Source organism: Phoca vitulina, unplaced genomic scaffold (genome assembly GCF_004348235.1).
Source record: "Phoca vitulina isolate PV1807 unplaced genomic scaffold, GSC_HSeal_1.0 scaffold37, whole genome shotgun sequence".
Taxonomy (NCBI): domain Eukaryota; kingdom Metazoa; phylum Chordata; class Mammalia; order Carnivora; family Phocidae; genus Phoca; species Phoca vitulina.
This window is the reverse complement of record NW_022589740.1, coordinates 8,861,428-8,885,836: the sequence shown is the minus strand read 5'-3', so window position 1 is coordinate 8,885,836 and position 24,409 is coordinate 8,861,428. Positions and strand designations below refer to the sequence as shown.

General features: G+C 37.8%; 1 protein-coding gene across 4 annotated transcripts in view; it reads right to left on the bottom strand.

Moving 5' to 3' along the window:
- Positions 1-334: 334 nt before the first annotated feature.
- CBWD3 (COBW domain containing 3) overlaps positions 335-24,409 on the bottom strand; it is a 53,121-nt gene continuing 29,046 nt past the window's right edge. For 2 of the 4 annotated variants that reach the window (XM_032427502.1, XM_032427504.1), the window contains exons 7-15: positions 23,437-23,483; positions 21,194-21,280; positions 18,744-18,788; positions 12,886-12,942; positions 9,286-9,337; positions 3,996-4,064; positions 3,833-3,898; positions 1,129-1,258; positions 335-756 (exon numbers count right to left, since the gene is read on the bottom strand). In XM_032427502.1, coding sequence (XP_032283393.1) covers positions 650-756; positions 1,129-1,258; positions 3,833-3,898; positions 3,996-4,064; positions 9,286-9,337; positions 12,886-12,942; positions 18,744-18,788; positions 21,194-21,280; positions 23,437-23,483 — 660 coding nt within the window. In that variant the 3' untranslated portion in view covers positions 335-649. Of the gene's footprint in view, positions 757-1,128; positions 1,285-3,832; positions 3,899-3,995; positions 4,065-9,285; positions 9,338-12,885; positions 12,943-18,743; positions 18,789-21,193; positions 21,281-23,436; positions 23,484-24,409 lie in introns of all 4 variants that reach the window. The other 2 variants (XR_004302161.1, XM_032427503.1) reach the window with 2 other exon arrangements.

Below are 24,409 nucleotides of genomic sequence, written 5' to 3'. Positions count from 1 at the left end.
AAGGGAGAAGCAGGCTCCCCGCCAGGTGATACTGTTTTTAAATATTTTTTGTTAATAACAATAAAATTTTATCTATGCAATCAGTGTAGTTCTAAGGGAAAAAAAGAATGTGAAAGTTAAGTTTTATCATTATGATTATAAATAACTTCCATGGATAAAAAGTTCAGCATATGTTAATTTCAAAGCCAGTTCTGACAGATACTTTTGTGAAACATCTATTTAAAAAAAAAAAAAAACTGGACACCTGGGTGGCTCAGTTGGTTGAGTGTCCAACTCTTGATTTCCCCTCAGGTCGTGATCTCAGGGTCCTGGGATTGAGCCCCTGGCTGGGCTCCATGCTGGGCATGGAGCCTGCTTAGGATTCTCTCTCTCCTTCTCCCTCTGCCCCCCCTCCACGTGCACACCTCCCATGCACTCGCTCCCAAAAAAACAAAAAACACTTTAGAGGACATTGTTTTATTGTATGAATGTCAAATGTTTTAAGTACTTATTTACTACATTTTGTGTGTTCCATAAAATAAACACTATTTTAAAGTACGCCAGAATTCACAACAGAAGTAATGCAAAAAATAGATGCTTGAAATACACCCAGTAGGAAACTTAATCCCGATTTATCACCCAGTCCCTCGGATAAGAAATGCTTCTAGTGTTATGGACAAACTTGATCTTCTTTGAAATGTGTTGTCCACCGCTTTTCTGTTTCCATCACAGTAGCTATAAATAGTTGTCTGAGGATCTCCTTATCTAAATTCCTGCCTGCAAACAGAATAAAATACGGTGTGATTACATGATGCTTATTATGTAAGTTTGCCTATCAATTCCAAATCATTAACAACTTGATAATCTTCAGAAATTTACAAAAACTAAGTAATCAGTGATCCCTTCCCTTAACTTCCTATTTCTAATTAAGTCCCTCAGAACCAAATTGGCATTTTAATTACTTTTCTACATTTGAAGAGGAGTAAAATGCCTAACAAGTTCTTATGAATGTTATCACATCATGAAGACAAATACATTAACCACAAGCTTAGTTAGGTTGACAAAAGGGGCTGAGATTGGTTAAAACTGGTTAAGTAGCATACTGTATCACTTTCAAATATATATTTTAGAAATTTAACTGTCACTTACCAATAAGAACCAATCGATTTGTTCTCTCGGTGTCATCGTTCCAGCTCAGTGGAGTCTCCTCCAGATCGTAGAGCTCGTGGACACCCTGGACAATCACCTGTTTTGGTTTGTCTTTGATCGACACCAGCCCCTGCTCAGATGAGAGGGTTCAATCAGCTGCAGTTCAAATTTAAAGCAGAAACTGACCATCAATGTCTATGGATGAATTATTCCTATTCCATTTTAAATACACACGCATAAAGAAGATGCTGTTAAAATTACTTAAATCCAGTTATTTGTGCATTCTAGAAATAGTTTCTAAAGTCTCCAATTTTTAAAAAAGGTTTATGTGCACAATGTTCTTTTTTAAATAATCCCTTTTTCTAACAATAAAATTAATATATGTATTAGGATGTCCTTTCAGTGTTATGACAACCAAAAATTTAAACAACCAAATGATAAAACATGCATCGAATTCTACTGATGTTTCTACTTTAAGGATTTTACACCTGTTTCACAGTTTTAGTGGGAAAACTTGAGAGGTTTAAGTACTCGGGCAATAATTCTGACTGGGTTGCTGTGAATGGTGCAGGGAATGATGGAATAAAGGAAAGGAAACATTGTCTGGATAAAGTTCATTTTTTATTGATTTGCAGAAATGAGAAACAAGTTATCTGATAAACCGGCCCCTCCGGGGATAAAATAATTTCTCTGAAATAATGTTGTTATACTTGTTATAAAATTAATGCAGAACAGTAAGAGACAAACCACTCATAGTCACTCTTGCTACATAAGCTTTGTGTGTTTTTGGCATATTTATGTATTTAAGTGTATGTTCTTCCTGTTTTCCTTTGCCCACTTCTGTTGTCTGCTTTTTTTCCCTAGTTTTACTGATAAAATTCACATACAGCATTGTATTAGTTTAAGGTGTACAATATGATTTGATTTCTGCTTTTCAAATTTGAATTTTAATACGTAGTAACTCCTTGGAAAGAATTATCTAAACATCAATTTTCTGTTACTTGTAATAAAGAATCTGAAGTGTTAGCTGCTACCTGAGTGAACGTTGTATTTTATTTTATTTAAAGGATTTTATTTATTTATTTGACAGAGAGAGCACAAACAAGGGGAGCGGCAGGCAGAGGGAGAAGCAGACTCCCCACTGAGCAGAGAGTGGGGCTCGATCCCAGGACCCTGGGATCATGACCTGAGCCCAAGGCAGACACTTAACTGACTGAGCCACCCAGGCGCCTCCCTGAGTGAACATCTTAAACATGTTCATCATTATCACACTAACATTTTGTAGCAGAAAAGAAGGAAGTCTATGAAGGTGAAGGCTGTGTTGCCCCAGATCTCGAAGTGTCGCTGTGCTGAGAGGAAGGCCAAGAGAAGAACCAAAGAGGACAGACAACTGCAGAAAAACCGCCCCGCACCTGAGGACAAAATCCACGCTGGGCTGGTGCAGGATGCGCCCCGGGGCTGTGTGTGGAGGTCTCAGTGACAGCAATTGTATACATGCCCCAAGGTCTGCTTTGTAGGGACCACCCCGCATTCAGGAGCAGGGGATAAAAGCAGTCACAGAATGAAATACACCCTGCCAGTTAGGATCATGGAACGTAGATGGTGCTGCGTCAGGAGAGCCGCAGCAGGATCACGCTTAGTTCCTCTGCGTGGGAATGACTGGGGAACAGACTGAGACTCACCCACGTTGCTCTGAAGCCAATCCCAGGTAGAGCCCCATGGGGAGTAAAGAAATCTAAACCTGAATGGTTTCTGGATTGCCTCTACCTTTGTCATTCTAGTGATCCCAGGAAGTCAGCTGCTAACTGGAAAATTTAGTTACTAACAGTAATAATACCAAATAGTAATAATAAAAACTTTATGCACACTTCTGGAAACACAGGAGTAGACAAATGACTGCTGATTGGTTAAGCACACAACTAGAACCACTGCTCCCTGGAAAAAACACCTTCCGTGACATAAATACCCAAATGCCACGTAACATGAATGGGTTTCCAAATACAGAGCAAGAATTCTTCTCTAGTCTTCTGTAACTGTTTATAGTATAACTGTTTAGTGTCTGCTAAATGCGCCAAGCAACACAGGTTTAGCTGCAGCAAGATTTCTAATGTGATTTCTCTGTTAATGAAGCTCTCTTGGAAAATTAAACACAAAAAGATGCCTGGGTGGTCCACTCAGTTAAGCGTCTGACGCTTGATTTCACTTCAGGGTTGTGAGATGGAGCCCCATGTGGGGCTTGCGCTGGGCATTCTCTGTCTCCGTCTCCCTCTGCCCCTCCCCACCATTCCCTTAAAAAAAAAAAGACATTCATTCAGTTTTCCCTAACTGACCAAGCTGTGTGCCAAGGAAAGGAGAGTTCCAGCGAGTCAAGCTCATTAGCCAGGTTAACTGCTCAGAACACTTGGGAAGAGAGAACACTTGGGAAGAGAGAACACTTGGGAAGAGAGAACAAGGGATGAGGTTTCAAAGCACACAGGTTGTTTCAGCTGCAAATGAAGCTATGCCAATAAATCACGCTTTACGCAGTGATTTCCAAAGCTTCTTTTCACAGCAATGGAAATGAGAAAAAAAAAATGAAATCAGACAGAAGTTATTTGTACTAAAACCAGCGCTTGTGTTTAAAACCAAATAAGGTTTTCTGTCACAGTCAAGAAAGGAAAGGGCCTCTGTCCCAAAGTACTGAAGTGTAGACCCTAGTCCGCACCTTGAGCCGTATGACCTCCATGCAGTCGTCATCCTTGTTTCGCACGTTCTTCTCCCACAGAAGATTCTGTATCAAGCGACATATTCAGTAAGACCAAGCATCGCCGCCGGCAACAACCAAGTAACACAACAGGTGGTAAATCATTACCAAATACTGCATTCACCTGAATAAATACATTCAGACTTTCTTCCTTTGCATTTCCTCGTACTTCAAATGTCACCGTAATAATGCTCTATAAATCAAGACAGATAATCAATCACGATTTTCTTTATAGTAATGGTGTATTTTTAGGACGTCGGTATATTTTATAGTAATGTCAGTATATTTTAAGACAAAAAAAAATAAATGAACATGTACGCTGCCTGACAACTATATTGGGTCTATCTTTTTCACTATCTTGCTGAGTTCTGGGAGCAGCAATTCCATTTTCTGTATTCCACAGAGGTGATCAGTGGGTTAGTATTTAAACAGAGAAACTTTCATGAAGGATACTCATGGTTTAATCCATCCTTTCCAGGACTCTCAGCACTGAGCGGGAAGGTAATCTCTACAGTGTACCAACTATGTACCAAGCCAGGTACTCTTGCCTGGGTCACTTGATTTCATCTTTTCAGTTACTCGTGACAACAATCCTGTGGAATAAAGAGAATTATTTCCCTTTTATAAATGGGGGGAATAAGGCTCAGAAAAAATAAACTACTCAGAGCCAGGAGTAAAACTCAAATGTGAAAGTGTAATTCTGTTCTCTGGGAAAAATATAAAGGAAAAATTCAGTTTATCTCTGACCATGTATGTGCCAAAGGAGAAGAGTATCTGGAGATGAGAATGATAGTATAATGTCCCTCTTGGTTTGAGAAGGTTGACATCATTTAGAATGTTAACTCTGAGATTTATTTTTCCTCCTGCTCCTGATAAATCACTCACTGTCCACTCTAAGGAACCAGAAGCTCAAGATTTCCTGTAGCTGGTCACATAACTAAAATCCAAAGCTCCATTTGCTCCTGTAACCAAAATTTCAACCTAATGATGAAAATACACAAGGGCTAAGCGTAAGATGATGAAAACACAAATCCCACCTTGGATAATTAGGATAAGATGCTCAAGCCAAGCTTTAAAACAGGAAGAAAAAAACATAGTAAAGCATGGCTTTGCATCATTTCCTGCAACTGCATTTATTAACAGCAATTTTATTCACCAATGGAAAAGCACACAGGCTTCGAGCAGAAAATATGAAAAGACCAAATTGTTTTTTATCCAAACATAGAGGATCGCTAAAGGTAAGTACTAAAGACCAATCTAAGGACAAAATATACTCATATTTAGTCTCCACTGTTGCTGGTAATGGGAAAAGCAAAAAGCACTTTCTTACTAGATATGAGACATGAAAGCCAACTAAAATTGACTTTAAAATGTCAGATTTTTAAAAGTACTTATTCTGTCACAATAGCCAAGAGATGAAACAACATAACACTAACAGATGAATGGACAAAGAAAATGTAGTATAATAGTATAGTATAAAAATGTGGTATGTTGATGAACCATTATTCACCTTTAAAAAAAAAAGGAATTCTGCCACATGCCACAACACGGATGAGCCTTGGGGACATCATGCTAAGTGAAATAAGCTGGTCACAGAAGGACAAATACTGCATGATTCCACTTATATGAGGTATCTAAGTGGTCAAACTTACAGAAATAGAAAGCAGAATAGTGGCTGCCTGGCTGGGAGGTGAGGGAAATGGGGAGCTGCGGTTCAATGAATATAGTTTCAGTCATGCAAGATGAAAAAGGTCTAGAGATGTGCTATACAATAGTACGCAGACAATATCAGCTGGTGATATTGGACTATACACTTAAAAATGTGTCAAGAGGGTAGATCACATGTGTTTACCATAGATTTTTTAAAGTACTTATTTTTAAATCTAAATAAACACACTTTAAACTATTTGTTTTACTGCATTTAGACAGTTTTCTTAAAAAAAAAAAAATAAAGCTTTCTTTTCCCCTTAAAGCAATCACTATAAATAATACCTAAGAATCCATATCAAAATACATAGCAAAAAGGTTGCTAAATGAAACATAATTTGTCATTTTCAAAAGACAGTAGCAATTCAACCTTCAAAACTGCTTAAAATGTATTTTATTCAAGTTGGATACCTTGGTTTTTAATATTGGAAAGGCCTCAACATGGAACTCAATAGTGTTTTATTCTAGCTTAAAGAATTTTTACTGGGAATGACTGTTGCTTTCAGCAGGTTACGGATATGACAATATTTTTAAGGGGTACAATTAACTCCAAAATGAGATAAAAAGGGTTTTAAAAATTACGACAATGCATCAAGGGGCTCAAGGAGTGAGATAAACATTTTAGAACTACATGTTTTTCTGTACCAATCAACTCTCCTCGCAGTAGACAATACCTTAAAGATGAAATCCGCAAATTCCCAGTGGAGAGGACAAGGGTCACAACTCATAATTCCTAATTTAATAAACTATTCAGAGTGCCATTTGGGTTTTCTCACCTTCTCACCTTCCAACCCTGGGTCCTCCTTATAGGGAGGTAACAAGGAATCCATGAAGATAGCTGCATTACAGATGATTCAGGGATAAAACTTTAATAACATACCTACTATGCCCTACGTATTACCTATGTCAGTATTTTTTTTTGCCAGTTTTTGTTTTGAATCTAAAATTAACTCTCCTTTTCCCAGACACAGAAAGCAGCAGAAAACCAAAGCAATCATTCAGAAAATGAAAGTAAAATAAGGTACTGCCCCTAAAATAAAATTTAGGAATAACTCCAAAATTTTAGTTTTCTGGTCTGTTTTTTTGTCCACCTCCCAGGTTATTCCCCTGGGTGTTCTACTCTTTGGCAAACAATATCTAATAGCAATAACTTCTGCATGTTTTCTTCATCTGGAAAACTGAGCCCATTAATATGCTCAACCCCAAATGTGAAGCTCCTCCCAAGTCATCTCTACTGGATATCCTGCCACCAAGTAAGAAGCTGGAAGTCCAGCATTCCTCTGCAAATCAGTGTTTCTTCCAGGTTTCTCTACGCCTAGGTCCCTCCAGTCAATCAGGTCTGTTTCCCATCAGTTCCCCTGTCTTACCGCCCCAGCATCAGTCAGTAAGGCTACTCCGGCAAGTCTACCTGTGAATCAGCCCTCGATTTATCCCATTTCCATTCCCCCAACCACCCACACAGTCCAGGGCCTTGTCACAGGCTATCTTCCTGCTTGGTCTCCTGCTGTCAGCTACGACCCAGCACACCTGACACCGCGGGACAGCACCGCGTGAGTTCTGCTTGCCCCCCGCGCATTGAAGCACAACACCCTAGCTTAGGAGTCAAATACCAAGCATCCACCAAGATTTCTACACTTACAGTCTTCCTCTTCTAGAGCATTCTCACTTTCCCACTTTTAAACATCTGGACTGCTCTTTCCCTTACTTCTTCCAGTCAAACAAAAACCTCCTAGTTTAAGGCTACATTTTGAAGTCTTACTCAGAATAGCAGTTGCATCTTTGCAAAGACTGTTGCTAACTGGAGAGAGACGCAAAGGAACTCTCTTAACGATTTTGGAAATCTTCTGTATCTGTATCTAAGAGAGGATTACAGAGATATGTGTCCATGTGTGCAGATGGACTGATACACAGGCACAAATATATGTAAAGACACATTGACTTGTATGCTAAAAACCTGTATGCTTTACTGTACATTAAAAAAAAGTATCTTTCATGAAGATAGACCCACTAAACCGAAGGAGACCATCATTCCCCTGAATCCCATAGCCCTTTGTCTGCAATATTATATTCTACCCTTTCTTATATACCTAAAGCAGGAAAGTGCATCAGAATCTCCTGTAGAGCCTTAAAAAAAAAAAAAAAGACATGCCCTATTTACTGGTGAAATGACACACTGCCTAGGATTTCTGTTAATACACTCCAGCAAGGGTAATGGGCACTTGCAGTTTTATTATACTATTCTACTTTTATGTATTTTTGAAATTTTCTGTTTAAAAAATACTACAGCAAAAGAAATATTGGGAACACAGAGGAAATAAAATCAGCAAAATGTTGACAGCCATTGCAACTGGGTTCCTTTTGCTATTCTCTGTACTTTTGTGTATCTTTGCAAATTTCCATAATAAAATGTTAAAAATGTACATACACATTAATTTGCACATACCCAAGCCCCACTCCTGGAGATATGAGGTGGGGGGACTACTGAGCATCCAATATTTTTTAGAAAGTTCCACAAGTGACTCTGATGTTCCCCATTTGGGAATCATAGCTTTCATTCTTTTAACAAATACTCACTGAGCAGCCACCACATACCATGCCCTGTGCAAAGCATTGAGGAATCTACACTTAAGGAGTATACAGACTACTACAAGGAAAAAGCATTTCAACCCACATTATAAGGCATGATAAATGCCATGAGAGGGGTATGTGCACGATACCATAGGTATAGATACTGGCCATTATAAAGGTTCTTGAAAGAGACTACTACATTCTTCATCTTTTACATGACTCCTAGGATGATAGTCCCTCACTTGGAAAGTCAGTGAGAATATGCTTCTGGTTCATCTGTTCACTGAGTATTGTGAACAGTTGGTTTTTCCCAAAAATTCCACAGCCAGGGAATTGTATTTCTCTCATTCACTCATTTTAAAAACATGCAAAGATGAATATTTTACGAAGTTTCTGAGAGGAAAGTGCCAGGAGCACAGTTGTACAGGTCCCCATAAATACGAGCCAAACTGAAGACAAACAAGTGGCCCCATCACAATGAGTATTGCTTCAAAGAGTGAGTGACGGTTTCCAGACAGAGGAGGGAAGACAGTACATGGCTCACTCACATGCCTTGCTCTCACCCTGTTTCAATGGAACAAAGAAGTTACCCGAAACCTCCACCATCTATGACTTGCTTAAAAGAAAGATGGGTACAGTTAAAACATGTTTTGTTTGTTCCTAGTATCGTCAATATTTACCTCAGGAATTAGAGTTATAGAGCACCTAAATGAAGGACACCTTAGAGAATTCAAATTTACAGTGCTATCTGCAAGTGAAACTCAAATTTTCATTTAAATAAGCCATAGATGCTTTTACCAGACTTTCCTTTAATCTATTAGTTCAACATAGCTAAAAATAGGCTGCGTATAGAACCCCCAGGCTGCTTTTAAGCAGGGATTCCCACCAGAAGAGTGACCTATTGAATGGAGAAGCTAGAAAGCATGATTTCTTAAGATTCTAAAGAAGTCTGGCTTAATGAATTCCTATTATGCATTAAGAAGCTAGATGAGATTACCTCAAAAGCATCCAAATTCTGAAAATTATCAACACAGTTCAAAAATACTTTTTTTTTTAGCAAGACTCAAAGAAAACAGCCCTAAAAGAACCAATTTATTTTTAAAAAATCCTTAAAAAATTTTTTTAAAGATGTTTTTTACCTGATCAAGGTGAGGCTGTGTTGTTGGCACATGCTGAAGTTTTTTCTGCAAACTAATAACAACTGATTATAAATTCAGAGATCAATATACTTTCGATTTAACCTTATATGTTACTTAGAGATATGGAGCTAAGAAGGGAGTTTCCACAACTCAATCTATTACACAGTTCCAATTTTACATGCTATTTACACATTCTAATACAGAAAAGCTAGCAGACTGTTTAAAGATTTTTCATAACAATGTGTACACATTCAACAAACAAGCAAACAGACTGGTGGTTGCCAGAGGGGAGGTGGATGGGGGAATGGGTGAGACAGGTGAAGGGGACTAAGAGGTACAAACTTCCAGTTACAAAATAAGTAAGTCATCATGGAACACTACATCAAAAACTAATGATGTACTGTACGGTGACTAACATAATAAATTAAAATTAAATAAAATGTTTTTTAAAAACAAATAAATAAATAAGTCAAAGATGAAAAATACAGCACAGGGAATACAGTCAATAATACTGTAGTAATGTTGTATAGTAACACTTGGTGACCACACTTATTGAGGTGAGCACTGAGTAAGATACAGAATTCTCAACTTAATATGTTGTACTCCTGAAAATAATAAAACATTGTATGTTATACTTCAATTAAAAAATATACACACATTCACATGTACATATATACACACAATACAGAAAAAAAACCCTAATCTTCAGCGACACTATTTTGTGTGGTTAAATATGTCAGCAGATTTCTTTTTAATTCCAACAGATCTATTACCGGCCTAGAAAAATACACGTAAGCATTTTACTACTGCTCCAAATTTCATCAACTTGTCCCATGCTTCCTAATGTGAAAATAAGGCTAGTACCTAAAGAAAGTTAGAAGGGTATATTTATTCCTTTATCAATGTTTTCCCTTAAACATATCTATTTATTAAGAAATAAGTAATATTAAGAAATAAGCCTTCTATATAGTCAGTTGCCAGTGACTGAGAGAAAACAAAAAATCTTAAAAATGTATTGTTCTGATACGAAAAAGAGCAAGAAGATCAATATGGCACAACCAATTATAACCTTAACAACTGTAGCATACATTTGGACACTGATGGGTTAGGCTGGGAGGAGGAAAAAGACTTAAAACCTTGCAGATGTTTTGCTTTGCAGAACAGTGAGGGGTAAATTAGTAACAGGGAGTTTAGAAAAGAGAAAAGGATTGTAGGAACTGTTGGAGGGAAATGAGCCTCACAGGATGGGGTCTTAGTAGAGAAAGTGTCAAATTAAATCCTTCCCAGCTGGTTGCTCAGAAAAGGATTCTCCATTTTTGCAACTGAGCACAGTGAAAAGTTATGCACAGGCCTGAGCCACAGAGAGGGCATTACATTAAATAGCTACTTCTTTAAGTGTCACTAATGCATTATCACTGTTCTTAAACAAGTGTGGAATGAGATTACCTTAGAAAATGTTTGAAAAATCACACGCTCTTTATGTTCAATATTTAATGTTGTTAAAAATAACTGCCAACAACTTGTGTAAGAAGGAAAAAGTTTTCCTCAACCCTCTTAGTTGCCTGGCTGGGTGTGAAAATTAGATTGACAAACACAGATTAACAGGAGAAAAGGGTACAAGTTTATTAATGTAAGTTTTTTTAAAAAGAGATTTATTTATTTTAAAGAGAGAAAGAAAGAGTGTGTAGTGGGGAGGGGCAGAGGGAGAGGGAGCCTAACACAGGGCTCAATCCCAGGACCCTGAGATCAGGACCTGAGCAGAAACCGCAAGTCAGACACTTGACCCACTGAGACAGTCAGACACCCCTATTTATGTAAGTTTTATGTGACACAAGAGCCTTCATAAAGAAATGAAGAACCAAAGAAATGGTTAAACCTGAGCGTTTTTATGCTATGTTTGATGAAGAGTGGAAGGTTGTGGAAAGAAACGATGGGACAGAGTATGAAACAAGTGTAGTAAACTGGAGGATACTCAGAGAGGCCTGTTTCGTGATTCCTCCGTGTGTACCTCAGTCTTCAGAGATAAGGATGCTCCTTTCCTCTGGGCACTGAGAGGGTACCTCTCACACGAGGCTTTTATGACTCAACTACTTGAGAAAATGGGAGAAAATATTTCCAAATCACATATCTGATGAGGGGGTAATACCTAGAATATATTAAAAAACTCCTCCAGCTCAGCCACAAACAACAACAAACCATGGGATTAAAAAATGGACCGAGTATTTGAATAGACACTTCTCCAAAGATGATCTACAAATGGCCACTAAGCACATGAAAAGCTGGTCATGACCTCGAACTGCTGGAGCAATGCAGAGCACAAACACAAGGAACTGCCGCCTCACACCCACGAAGACGGCTACTACCAAAACCAGGTGGAAATACCGAGTGCTGGCGAGTCCATGGAGAAAGCAGAACCCTGTGCACTGCTGGTGGGAAACGAAAATGGTGCAGCTGCTGGGCCGAACAGTACGGCATGCCTCAAAATAGTAAAAAGAAGTGAAAGCAGGAATCGTGAAGAGACATTTGCACACCCATGGCGTAGCAGCATTGTTCACAACAGCCAAGAGATGGAAGCAACCCAAATGTTCATCAGTGGATGAATGGACAATATGATGGAGTATTATTTAGCATTAAAAGGAAAGAAATCCTGTCACAAGCTACAACATGGATGAACCTTGAGGACTAAGTGAAATAAGCCAGTTAAAATAAGACAAATGCCATACATTTTCATTGGTATAAGGTATCTAAAGAAGTCAAATTCTTTTTTGTTTTCAAGATTTTATTTATTTATTTGAGAGAGAGAGGGTGAGCATGAGTGGTAGGGAGGGGCAAAGTGAGAGGGAGAAGCAGACTCCCCAACGAAGCAGGGAGCCTGAGGCAGGACTCAATCCCAGGACTCTGAGATCATGACCTAAGCTGAAGGCAGACGCTTAACCGACTGAGCCACCCAGGTGTCCCCTAAAGTAGGCAAATTCTTAAAAACAGATAATAGAATGGTGGTTGCTAGGGGCTGTGGGGAGGGGAACAGGGAGAGCCGTCATTCAACAGAGTTTCAGTTCTGCAAGATGAGAAAGTTCTGTAGATCTATTGCACAACAGTGTGAATATACTTAACGCTATTGAACTGTACACTTAAAAACAGTTAAGATGATTTAAAAAAAAATGATACTGAAGAAAGATAAGTTTTTCTCCCTTATCAAAAAGATTCCCTCCAGGGAAAGAAACAGGAAAGTGATCCATCACTGAGGAGAAAGGAGGAGTGTGTAGCAATACCCCAAGCTAAAATTTTTTATGTATTTCATCTATTTTTCTCATAGAAAGAAGGTATTACACACAGTGGTTGGTGGAGAAGTATTAACGACGAATCCCTAAAGTTAACTACCATTTATACTAAAATTTCTATAGGAAAATGCATTGTGATTTCCAAACATCCAATTAATAAAACTTCCAAGAACAGTATCATTAGGAATGATCTTGTACACCACAGGAATGACAAGAAGCTTAAATCAAGGTGCAACTGTATAAATCATTCCCGTAACTTCTACAACCGTGGAGTAAGAAGTACATTACAATAAAAGTCAACAAAATACAGAAAACATACCTTATTCCAGAAAGACTGTCAAAGGCATGAAGATCTAATACACTAGAGAGATCAACTCTAAAAGGAAGAAATCCAATGTAAACAGTGGGAAATTCTGTGAAACATATTCAATTAATCAAGGAAAAAAAGATCTCTAAGACTCTTTTGCCAAAAATGTAGACATAAAGTTTAATCAATACATCATACTATTTTGGGGAACACATAAAAATCACAAGCAAAGAAGAAAAAGCTTGTTGTAAAATTTTTTAATAGAATTTCTTCATAAAATTCAAAAAACGGTGACTAGTATAAATTCAAGGCAGAAAATTACTTGATTATTTCTTCAATAAACTATATATATTTTTATTTATACTTTCAATTGTCTTTTCAATCCTGGAATTTATGAGCTTGATTTCAAATACATCTTTACAGCCAAAAAAAAAAAACCTGTTACAGAACTGGAACTTTTCAAAGCAGCAGTTTATTACTCAAAAGATGAAATGCGGGACGTGAAGCACAGGCCCTGGCGCAGTACTAAATGTTACCTTCAGGACGTCTGCATTGCATTTACTTCACTCCCCGCCTTGCACGATATAACAGGTAGTATTTTAAGAATACAAGGAATCAAACAACTACTCTAAGACCCTAATCTACATCCAAAGAATGGTTTATTTCCTTCAGACCAGGGTTGCATAGACTGAAACATCCCAGTTAGCGCTCTACCTGAATAAACATTATTTCCATGGGAATTATTTAGAGGTAATTGTGGCTTATCAGGAAAGCAGTGATTCAAACCGGCAGAGAATATCATATCACAGACAGCATTCATTTTGGTTTAAATACATATACAAAGGCTAGTGAATGAATTCCAATGTTTACGTGAGCCTGTAAAACAGTAGAGGACAGTGATTTCTCTATAATCAAAGCTATGATGAAGGAATGTTTCAGGAAAATGACAACAGAATGAATTTCAAAATTAGAGTCCAGAAATTTGCCAAACATGTAAGTTCTCTTACAAGGAAAACAAAACAGTCAAATTCAAGACTTTTTAAAATATGCCAACATGTAAACCAAACCACCTCTTCTAACTTAGGAGTGACGTGCACTGTCTGCTTTGCTGATTCTCAACAGTCTACCAAATATTCATGCCTGTGGCAACAATACTGTTTGATCAGGAGTACTTATCCCGGCACAAGGCAGACAAACTCCCATCTTACTAAAAGAGTAATACTCCAAAGTTGTATGCTCATAAACTATAACAACACTGGAAATTCTGGACATTCTAGATGAAAAGAACCAGGAAAATCATCAAAGAAGTAAATATTCCATAAAGAAATTTGTAAATATCATCTTACGTAAGAGATCAAAGCCTTAACATTAAACACATGTCCATTTTCACCATGACAGTTGAGTAAATATTTGTACTAATACGTGACAAATGAATGAACTTCTCCTCCAAGTTTATCATCTTTACCTTAGGAACCAGCTAGTTTAAAAAGCACACCTGCCAATTGTCTGAATATCAAAACTGAGGCCAACTGTATGAATACCAAAAGTCAGTTTTGAAACACAAGTTTCTAAATAAAGTAAACAGTTTCATTCTGACACTGTTCTTTTTTTTTTTTTTTTTTTAAGATTTTATTTATTTATTCATGAGAGACAGAGAGAGGCAGAGGCAGAGGGAGAAGCAGGCTCCCCGCAGAGCAGGGAGCCCGATGCGGGACTCGATCCCAGGACCCTGGGATCATGACCTGAGCCGAAGGCAGACGCTTAACCGACTGAGCCACCCAGGCGTCCCTCTGACACTGTTCTTAAGAATCCACGTCACACATTTAGAAATAATTCTGCTTGATACGCAGAATCTTTTGATATTTCCAAAACACACAGGATCAACACTAGATCTGTACGGGTTAAAATCTACAGAGAATAGAGTCCCCACTGAGGCTGCCTCAATCCAGCCGCTGCCCTTGCTCCTGCGGCAGAGCTGGGGGTCCTGGGGGTGCCAGGGTGCATGCCTCTCTTTTCTGTACATGTGCGGAGGGGAATGGAATAGGATTGGGGGAGCTCTGGTCTCCCACCTGGACCAGACTGGGGCTCTCCACTACGGGGACCACTGAGGGGTGGGGATGCGCTACAGCAGTGTTGGAGGGGAGGGGGCAAAAAAAAAAAATCTACAGTGAATAAAATAATACCAGTCTCTCACTGTATCTCACCGGATTCTCAATGGACAGTAAAACAGGAAAAGTCTAAGGTTCCAGATTAGAGTTACCATGGACCTGCCCCAAATCTAGCACCCCCATGGAAAATAAATTCCTTCACTCATCCAATTAGAAAACTAATTTCCATGGCATAAAATATACTTAATTTCCTCCTTTAGAGATAATAACATCAGATATTTTCAAAACAGTAATACAAAATTAAAAATAAAAAGACTACCACCATTAGTTTTTACGTGGTAGGGAGGGGAATTCAGTGGCTACCCCGGGGTTAGTGTCTACTAGTCATCTTTCCAAAGTTCAATGAGTCTCCTAAACAGGAGCCACCAGCTAATCCCAGATCTACGAACTGTCAAACCCATCCAATGGCTAAGTCCTGAACTCTAGAACCAGACTTCTGAAGGCCTTCCCCAGTGGCACCTCAAACTCAGTATCTACAAAACTCAACTAAACACCTTTTACCAAATCCCTGCTATCACTACCTCACCCACAAGTTGCTCCCCCTTCTGGTATTTCCTTCCATGGAGAACTGCACCATATTCAATCCTCCCAGGACTCATACTGCTTTTAAAACCTTTTACTGACTCCTTGCTGCCCACAGAAAAAAAATTCAAAATATATGTCATTGCATTCAAGATCCTTTGTGGAAAGTTCTCCATCTCTTCAGTCACACCTCTTTTTCTCTCTGCCACACACCATGTGCTCTAGCTGTTCTAAAATACTCACAGGTCCCTGGAGTACAAAATCTTCCTATGGCTAAAAAGCCATTCTACTCTTGTTCATCTGAAAAAATCCTATTCATTCTTCAAGAGGTCGATAATCACATTCTCAGTCAAAATTTCCTGAATTATCAAGAAGAGCTGAGTAGTTGTTCCTCTATGTTCCTGTTCCTATAGGACCCTACATAATTAATACTCCTGTTATACTGATAATATTTAATATATTGGGTTTTGCCTGTTTACTTCTGTCTCCCCCAAATGACTCATCACCTACTACAAAGGCAGAGTTTTTGCCTTATCCATTGCTTAAATCCTCAACAAGCCAAGAAATGCCTAGCAACTAATAGAATGCCCAATAGTTTGTTGAACTGATTAACTTATTATTGAACAACTGGATTTTGGTTTTCCTCTGTTCGGTCCTCTGAAATCTGTAAGATTAAAAAGGAGTCAGGAAGAAATAAGAATGGTTCTTCTTCTGATCTTCCACCCCCACTTCTGAAGTTTTTGTGGCCCATTAGAACTTCCATTTGCTTCAAAGTCAACTCAGTCTTACCAATAAGACAATGCTACACCTGATTCTTATTTCTCAACTTCAATACTGAAGGTAAGCCTTTTCTACATATGCTTACAGCAGTCTTATTATTGTCAGTTTTACTACCATCAGCGTTTGTCAACCACAAAATGCTTGAGGCATTAAAATTTAAAAACAAAAAAACAAACACAATAAAACAAAACTTCCATCAGTGATTTCAACCATTTTGTTAAAAACCAGATCTCTCGGGGCGCCTGGGTGGCTCAGTCATTAAGTGTCTGCCTTCGGCTCAGGTCGTAATCCCAGGGTCCTGGGATCGAGCCCCACATCAGGCTCCCTGCACCGCGGGAAAGCCTGCTTCTCCCTCTCCTACTCCCCCTGCTTGTGTTCCCTCTCTCGCTATGTCTCTCTCTGTCAAATAAATAAATAAATAAAATCTTTAAAAAAAAAAGAAACAGATCTCTCGTTTCTAAACCGGGAAGCTCAAGTTGCTGTGCCTCAAGGAATTGGGGGAAATATTTAATGTAAGATTCATGACCATGGTAAGAATTCTACCGTGGAGGTCTGATCTTCACTGAAAAAGATCCTAATCCAACTTCAGTCCTCACAGCAAGGAAGTACTATTTCAGAAAGTCCCTAGATTCTCAGATACAATGACAAACACAAGACACTGAAGAAACAGGAAAAATAATTTAAAAAAAAAAAAGGAGAGGGCGCCTGGGTGGCTCAGTCGGTTAAGCGACTGCCTTTGGCTCAGGTCATGATCCCAGGGTCCTGGGATCGAGTCCCACATCAGGCTCCCTGCTCTGCGGGGAGCCTGCTTCTCCCTCTCCCACTCCCCCTGCTTGTGTTCCCTCTCTCGCTGTGTCTCTCTCTGTCAAATAAATAAATAAAATCTTTAAAAAAAAAAAAATAAATAAAAATAAAAAAAATAAAAAAAATAAAAATAAAAAAAGGAGATTTTATTCATTTGCTCATTCATCCATTTGAAGCAACTAAATTTAATCACTATATGTTTACTGTTCTATAAACATAACAGAACTGTTAGAAATGTCATATAACCATCAAAATTGTTACACAATAATCTCTTCAAGATAAAACCTTTACGCAGGACATAAAGGTCTAAAATGAAAACAGAAAGAAAAATTAAGCAAGGTAAATCCAGGAGCCTTAAAAACTGATCTGAGATGTTTGTAAATATGAACCAAATAAATGCTATTACAACGGAACCACAGCTATTGATGGATACGGTTTCTAAAAACTTATTTCAGCTTTCTGTGGTTGTCTGTGTGTCACTTTGTAATGCAGAGAAAATTTAGGGAGAAAGAAAATGGTAAAATACAAGAGAAAGAAGACCAATAACTGAGGAATGGCTCTGGTATGAGTTAGGCGATCAGAGGTTTTCTACACTGGAATCTGAAATGCAGGGAGCACATTCGGCGTTTGCTTGTGGAAGACTTACGCTAAGGGCATCCCTCTGCCACCTCCGTCCGCAGATGAGTGGCTTCTGAGAATGCACACCAAGTTAATTCCCCAGCTGTCCGCATGCACACAAGCAGCTGCCCCCGCTACTGCCTCCTGCCCAGGGCAGTCTGTCAGCACCTCTAACCTCCGCCGCGCAGACGAGCCTCCGAGCAAAGCCCGCTGCTGCACTTCCAAGGAAAGAACCTCTGAATTAAGGACTGCGTTGCACTGGACTGCCAGCCCTGAGCCCCACAGCTGCTGGTTGCATGTTGCTGAGTCTCTCAGCTGCTGAACCACTCTTGCTAAAAAATGAGCTTAACGACATTATCCCTGTAAGAAATTTTCTGAAATCATAATAGCATTCATTGGAAAACAGAATTCAATCCAAAGAAATACAATTCACAGATGTTTCAAGAATACGTCTATTTTATAAAGTACTGCACATCTGTATGAACAGAATAAAAAGACAGAAGAACCTACAGGAAATGGACATAAAGATAAACTTAAAGATAAAGGTTCCTCTCTTTTTACATGACAGATTATTTTTGCAGCTATACAAAAAACTTAGAAGTTTTTAGAAAATATTAGAATGCCATTTAAGTACCTCAAGCTAAGATGATTCCTAATAATACACTCTTAGAGATTTCCATACTAGTTACTTTTCTGAGTGGATGAAAAGTCCTATGTTTTCTTCCTCATGAAACAAAAGCACAGCTACCCAGTCTTACCATGGCTCTGTACAGAGTCTTGCTACAACAAGAAGCAAACATATTAACCAAATATGCCAACTAATTTATAAAGAACATTCAAAACATTTTGGGGCCCCGTTTTTAAAAAAGGCACATGTATCTTTGTTAGAAAAGAATCAAGCATATTTACCAATTAGTTAATAATTATTATTAACTAAAATTATTTACTGTCAATATTAGTAACGGCTTTTAAAAGTACCTTGATCTTTGTGTTTCTAAAATTTTTCCCAGTCCATTTATGGATCTGAAATAAACATAAAAATGAAGAAGAAAGGGTAAAAAAGTAAATGTTAAACTTTTTAAAGATCGTAAAGCATATTATTTCTAAAACAGGAAATAAGCATATACAAATATATCTGGAGAAAATAAACAGAAAAACAAAACTTACATTTTTTATAGCTTATTATTTTTTTTCTAATCATAAATCAGGTATATTCCACTTAGGTATTAAAACATGACAGGCAAAAATCTACTGCACAACTGACTGACTAGGGGATATTCTGTGCATTATAAAGAGACCCTTCACGTTAGAAAAAATGATTCATAGCCAGTAATTCTAATGTTCTCAAATGAGTAGATAAATCAAGATTTTTACTGATACTCAATTTTCCACAAGCACACATCGTGGAAATGCCTATACACAGGCTAGAAATAAAAACCTAGTTGTGAGTGGCTTTCCCCCAGCCTGTCCTCAGTTTTCACAGTAACAGTTAAGTCAGGCATCCAGGTTGTTCCACAAAATAACCTCTTCGTTCCCTAACTAGAATCTCTACCTACTCTGCCGGTCCTTCCCTTTCTGATATTACTAAGATAATGAAACAGGACTCCCTCTGTATGGCACTAAAAATACTTGTTAAATTCTTTTCAACATACTATACACCTCATCTATTTATCTTTATACCATCAATTCCATTGCCTTCAGTGTTACTTGCTGAATAGATGTGCCTTTTGTTCAAGCTTATTCTCGTGGGTAAGGTTTCCCATCCACAATGATTCTAAGGCAAGTCTCTCTACCATTTCACAAAGTTCTTAATCTTTTCTACTTGAATATACTGTATAACCTGATAGCCACTTCCTCTCAGATATGTTCACCTTCTTCCAACTCCCCAAATCCAACGCCCAGTCAGTTGCAAGTCTGATGTACAATGGAGGGTCAAAATCCAAAGGGTCTGTAATCTATCAAAGCCCTGTGTCCAAATTCTTTCCTGTCTTGCTGTACAGAGCAGGCTGGCCAACAAAATTTAGGAGACCAGAGTCAAAAGGGGTAAAAGAAGTAATTTCCATTCACTGCTTTCATCTTTCTAGACTTTTCAAAAATATCAACCATTTTTCTATTTCTTTCCTATTTTTATTCATTGTAGCTTGAAATTACTATGTAAACCAGGAAAAAAAATTACCCTCTAATAATGATAACAGTAGCTAACAGAGCACTTACTATGTGTCAGGCACTGTGCAGTTTACCAACACTGTCTCATGAACACTTACACCAAACTTAATGAAGCAGGTATTATTTCCTGTTTTAGAGATGAGAATTAAAAACAACACAGCAAGAAACAGACCAAGGAGTAGAAGCCAACCAGATTCTAAAGTCCATCATCTTAAACACTATGCAGCACTACCTGCCCTACATGTGGAGATATTATTACAGTTTTTTATAGTAAAGACTCAAAGGATATTAACATTAAAATAATGTGCAGAAAATGTGCAGAAAAATATGAATTTCTTTCCTCTTCAATCATTCATCACTGCAGCCAGTCTTCTCATGAGACTTACCTTTACTGATTCAATTTATAACGTACTATATGAACTGGTACTGACAGAACCAAAATCTGATGCCAGCAGATTACACCCATGAAAGATGACTAATAATAAAAGCTACTGGATGTCTCTTTGTAGATGGCATTTATTAATTGTCTTAAAAAATAATTCAAAGTCCCTGAACTCTAATCTCATTTGAAAAGTCCAAGTGACTGTGGATCATTTAGCATATATTTGAGTACCATTCATACTAACATACATATGTTGACCAACCTTGGCCATGGGCGGTGAAGACATTAAAGCAAGCTGCGAGACAGGCACGTTTAGCTGACAGTCAAGGAAGACAAAGTCAGTGAGGGTTCAGGGAAAGGAGACCACCTGAGACAGGGGAGATTTCACAGAGGAGCGAGGGAGAAAAGGAGGTGAAGGGACGACTACAGAACGGATAAAATGGCTTAAAAAAAAAAAAGGAAGCAAATTAAAACAGAGACAATGAAGGAATTCAAGGATTGGCAGAGTGAGAGTGAGAACACGTCAGAGTAAAGAAAGGATATTATGGCAAGACACATCCATGGGAAAGTCAGTCATCCTGAGTAAAGTCAGAGAACTTCCTGTAGGCAAAGAGTCAAAGAGAGACAGGAAAAGGAGGATGGAGTCAGAAGACCCTGAGTATCAGTCTATGAATTCTAACTACATTCTGTAAGAAATGGGGAATGATTTTATATATTTATTTTTACATAAGAGTCAATTAGGCATCAACAATAAATGATTCCAGAATGGTACCTGAAGCAGGTCAACCTTGAACCTTAAATTTCTACAGGGTAATACAGGAAACATCTTTTATATAGTACACTTTGGATTTGTAGGTAGTTAACACTTAAAACTTCATACCTAATGGTTGTTCTTAATTTGCTTAAATCCTCTTCTGAAACCAAGTCAGTTTTATTAATGATGATGATATCTGCCAAAGCAACTTGCCTAAATTAGCAAAGAAAGAACAGATGTCAAAAGAGATATGTTAAGAAATTAAAAATAGAAACATCTCCTTCAGATCAAATAGCATTAAGAACTATATAGTACTCTATATGGTAATTGATTTTACTCCTATTTATCATTCTTCAAACAGTAAGAATAAACTGCATCCATCACTATATAAATTCAGATTTCATATGTATTCATTCAAAAAATATTTACTAAGTGCTCTCACTTGCTACTCTGAAACTACAAAGATAAAGCCCCAAAAGTTTATAATCAAGGATCATTTTCAACTCAAAATTTTCTTTGTAAAGAATGCATAAAATTCAGATATTCAATATGGTAAAAATATGGACAGTCCACTGACTAAAATATTCCATGTTATCACGTGGAATTTTTAAAGAAATAAAATAAATTAACACTAAACAGTTTTTTTTAAACCACACTTCAGAAGATACAACAGGATCCTGAACAAATATCTTCTTCATCACTATAAATATGTTTTTCTCTGTAAAATAGATACACAGACATTCAAGTTAAAGAAGGCTATTCTGTCCCATTGACAGAATGCTAGATAACAAAATAGCTTACTATAAACAGAAGTTCTATTTTCTATTAACAGGAGAAGTAGAGCTGAGGATTCTTTAAATTTTCAATTCTTCAGGAAATTTTAATCACTAGGCTATTTATTCCTAATTCCAGTTTTATGCTACCTGAAGATATAGCCAATTATGTCAAAGGACATAGCCAAATTCTCAAAAATAATTTATTGAAAAAGCAAGTTTCAACAGTATGTACATCATAATCCCATTTCTGTTTAAGTAAGTGTTCTATGAATAAAAATTTAATGTGGATGGGGCATCTGGGTGGCTCAGTTGATTAAGCGACTGCCTTAGGCTCAGGTCATGATCCCAGAATCCTGGGATCGAGCCCCACATCGGGCTTCCTGCTCAGCGGGAAGCCTGCTTCTCCCTCTCCCACTCCCCCTGCTTGTGTTCCCTCTCTCACTGTGTCTCTCTGAGTCAAATAAACAAAATCTTTAAAAAAAAAAAAAAAAAAGATTTAATGTGGACATCTCAAAATATAAACAGTTACTATCTTTAAATTGGAAGCCTTTTACATTTACCTTTATTTATTTATTTATTTTTTTAAGATTTATCTGAGAGAGAGAGAGCGAGTGGGGGAAGGGATAGAGGAACAGGGTGAGAGAAGCAGACTCCCTGAGCGAGGAGCCTGACACGGGGCTGGATCTCACACCCAGAGAACATGACCTGAGCCGAAATCAAGTCACTTAACCAAACGAGCCACCCAGGTGCCCCATCTTTATTGTGGCTTTTATGACACTTCACTATTTTCTATTTGGCTTATTTACATTTTCTATAAAAAATATATTTTAATAAGGAAAAAAATTATAAAAATGTTTAAGTTCAGTCTAATCTGAATCATACCTATATACCCAATGCAGTGTTCAGGCAGGATTACAGCACCACAGAGCACCAGAGTCCAGAATGAGAGGGAGCCAACTGCTTGTTTGCAGTCTATTATTTATGTCTGGATCACACTTAGCAAATCGCAGGGAGACTCTCCCTTAACCCCAGCAGCAGACTTAGCAACTGTGGTATATCCCAAAGCCTTTTTCCCCCATTAGCAAGAATCTGCTTAGGGTAGGCAAACTGATTTAAATATTTCTAAGTCTAAAGACAACCCAATTAGGAACATAAAGGTGTTTAAACAAAAAAATGTTCTAAATGCCAATTAAAACTATTTCCGTATTTCTTTTGTTCTGAGTAACAGTGAATACGTGCATCAAATGAATTACTGCTGAAGAAGGCAGTAAGTGAACCAACTCTTTTCTTTATAATCCTCTTGAATCCCAATGAAATCATAAAAGAACAAAAAACCAGTTTTAAATGTTCACTGCTCCCAAGCTCCTCTCAAAGAACTGCTGTGCCCAACATTCATTTTATGCTATATATAAAAGTTTTAAATAAAATTTTAGTTATCAGACCATTATAAGTAGCAATAATTCAATTACAGGGGAAAAAGACAACGAATTTTCCTTGACTATGTTTTTATATTTCTCACTTTGGTTTTGGTTTTCATAATAATTTTCTCTTTCCAATTAGCCAGTAATCAATATATACTTTAAATATGAATACCTAGAAGCTTCATTGATAAGGCCATCCGGTTTTTCTTCTTCTAAATGCTAAACAAAAACAAAGTTTGAAAAAAGTTACTGTGGGAAAACACAAACACTAATATCAACACAAAGAATTTTACTTTGGAGACTCCTTTCTTGCTTCTAATATACATTTCAACAAGTTCTATTACTGAACACACAAATGCAGAACTAATTTTTCTAACTGAAAGCATTTTATTCCCCATTTGTAATTGTTTTCCTATAGTGAATCTATTGGGGGTGTTTGGGGGAGGGGGCAGGACTTAAATACTGTCCCCCTGACATCTCCTTGTCCTTAAAAGGAAAACCCTCCAGATATACATAATGTCAATAAAAACAAAGGGCATTACAGTTCAAATTATAGGCCTTCTCCTTTTTCACAAAACTGTTTTTGTTCTAAATATTCATTATTACTTATATATAAAAGAGATAACCACCAAAATAGACTTTCTTAAATCTAATACACTTCCATCCATTCCAGTCCCAGACCCCACCTCCCACCCCAGCATCACACACAATATGGACTCAGTGCTGAGCCCTTTCTATTCCCTTAAAACAAGCTGTGGGAAGGCCACAGCCCCAATTCGAGCCTAAAAGCAGTTGACCATTTAGAGAAACCCACATTTGAGTGACCTGGCCCCTCAGTGCAACTGTTTACTTTGCTGACCTCTCCAGAGTCCAGCTAGCTCCAAAAAAATACTGTGACACTGATACAGGGGCCCACAAGGTAGCTGTCATCTCCCTGGAAGCAGTTATTATTTTTCCATAATTCTATTTAAATCCCTAAAGGCATCAATGCCAAAAGGTTTGTCTCTGCAAAACATTCCACCTTCATTACTTTAACCTTTAATAGATGCTCCCTGTCACAAGAAAAAGCTGCCTACTGAGGTTAGAGGCAATTTGATTATACTAATATTCTTTGTATTTGAAATCCAACTTCACAAATTCTTAAA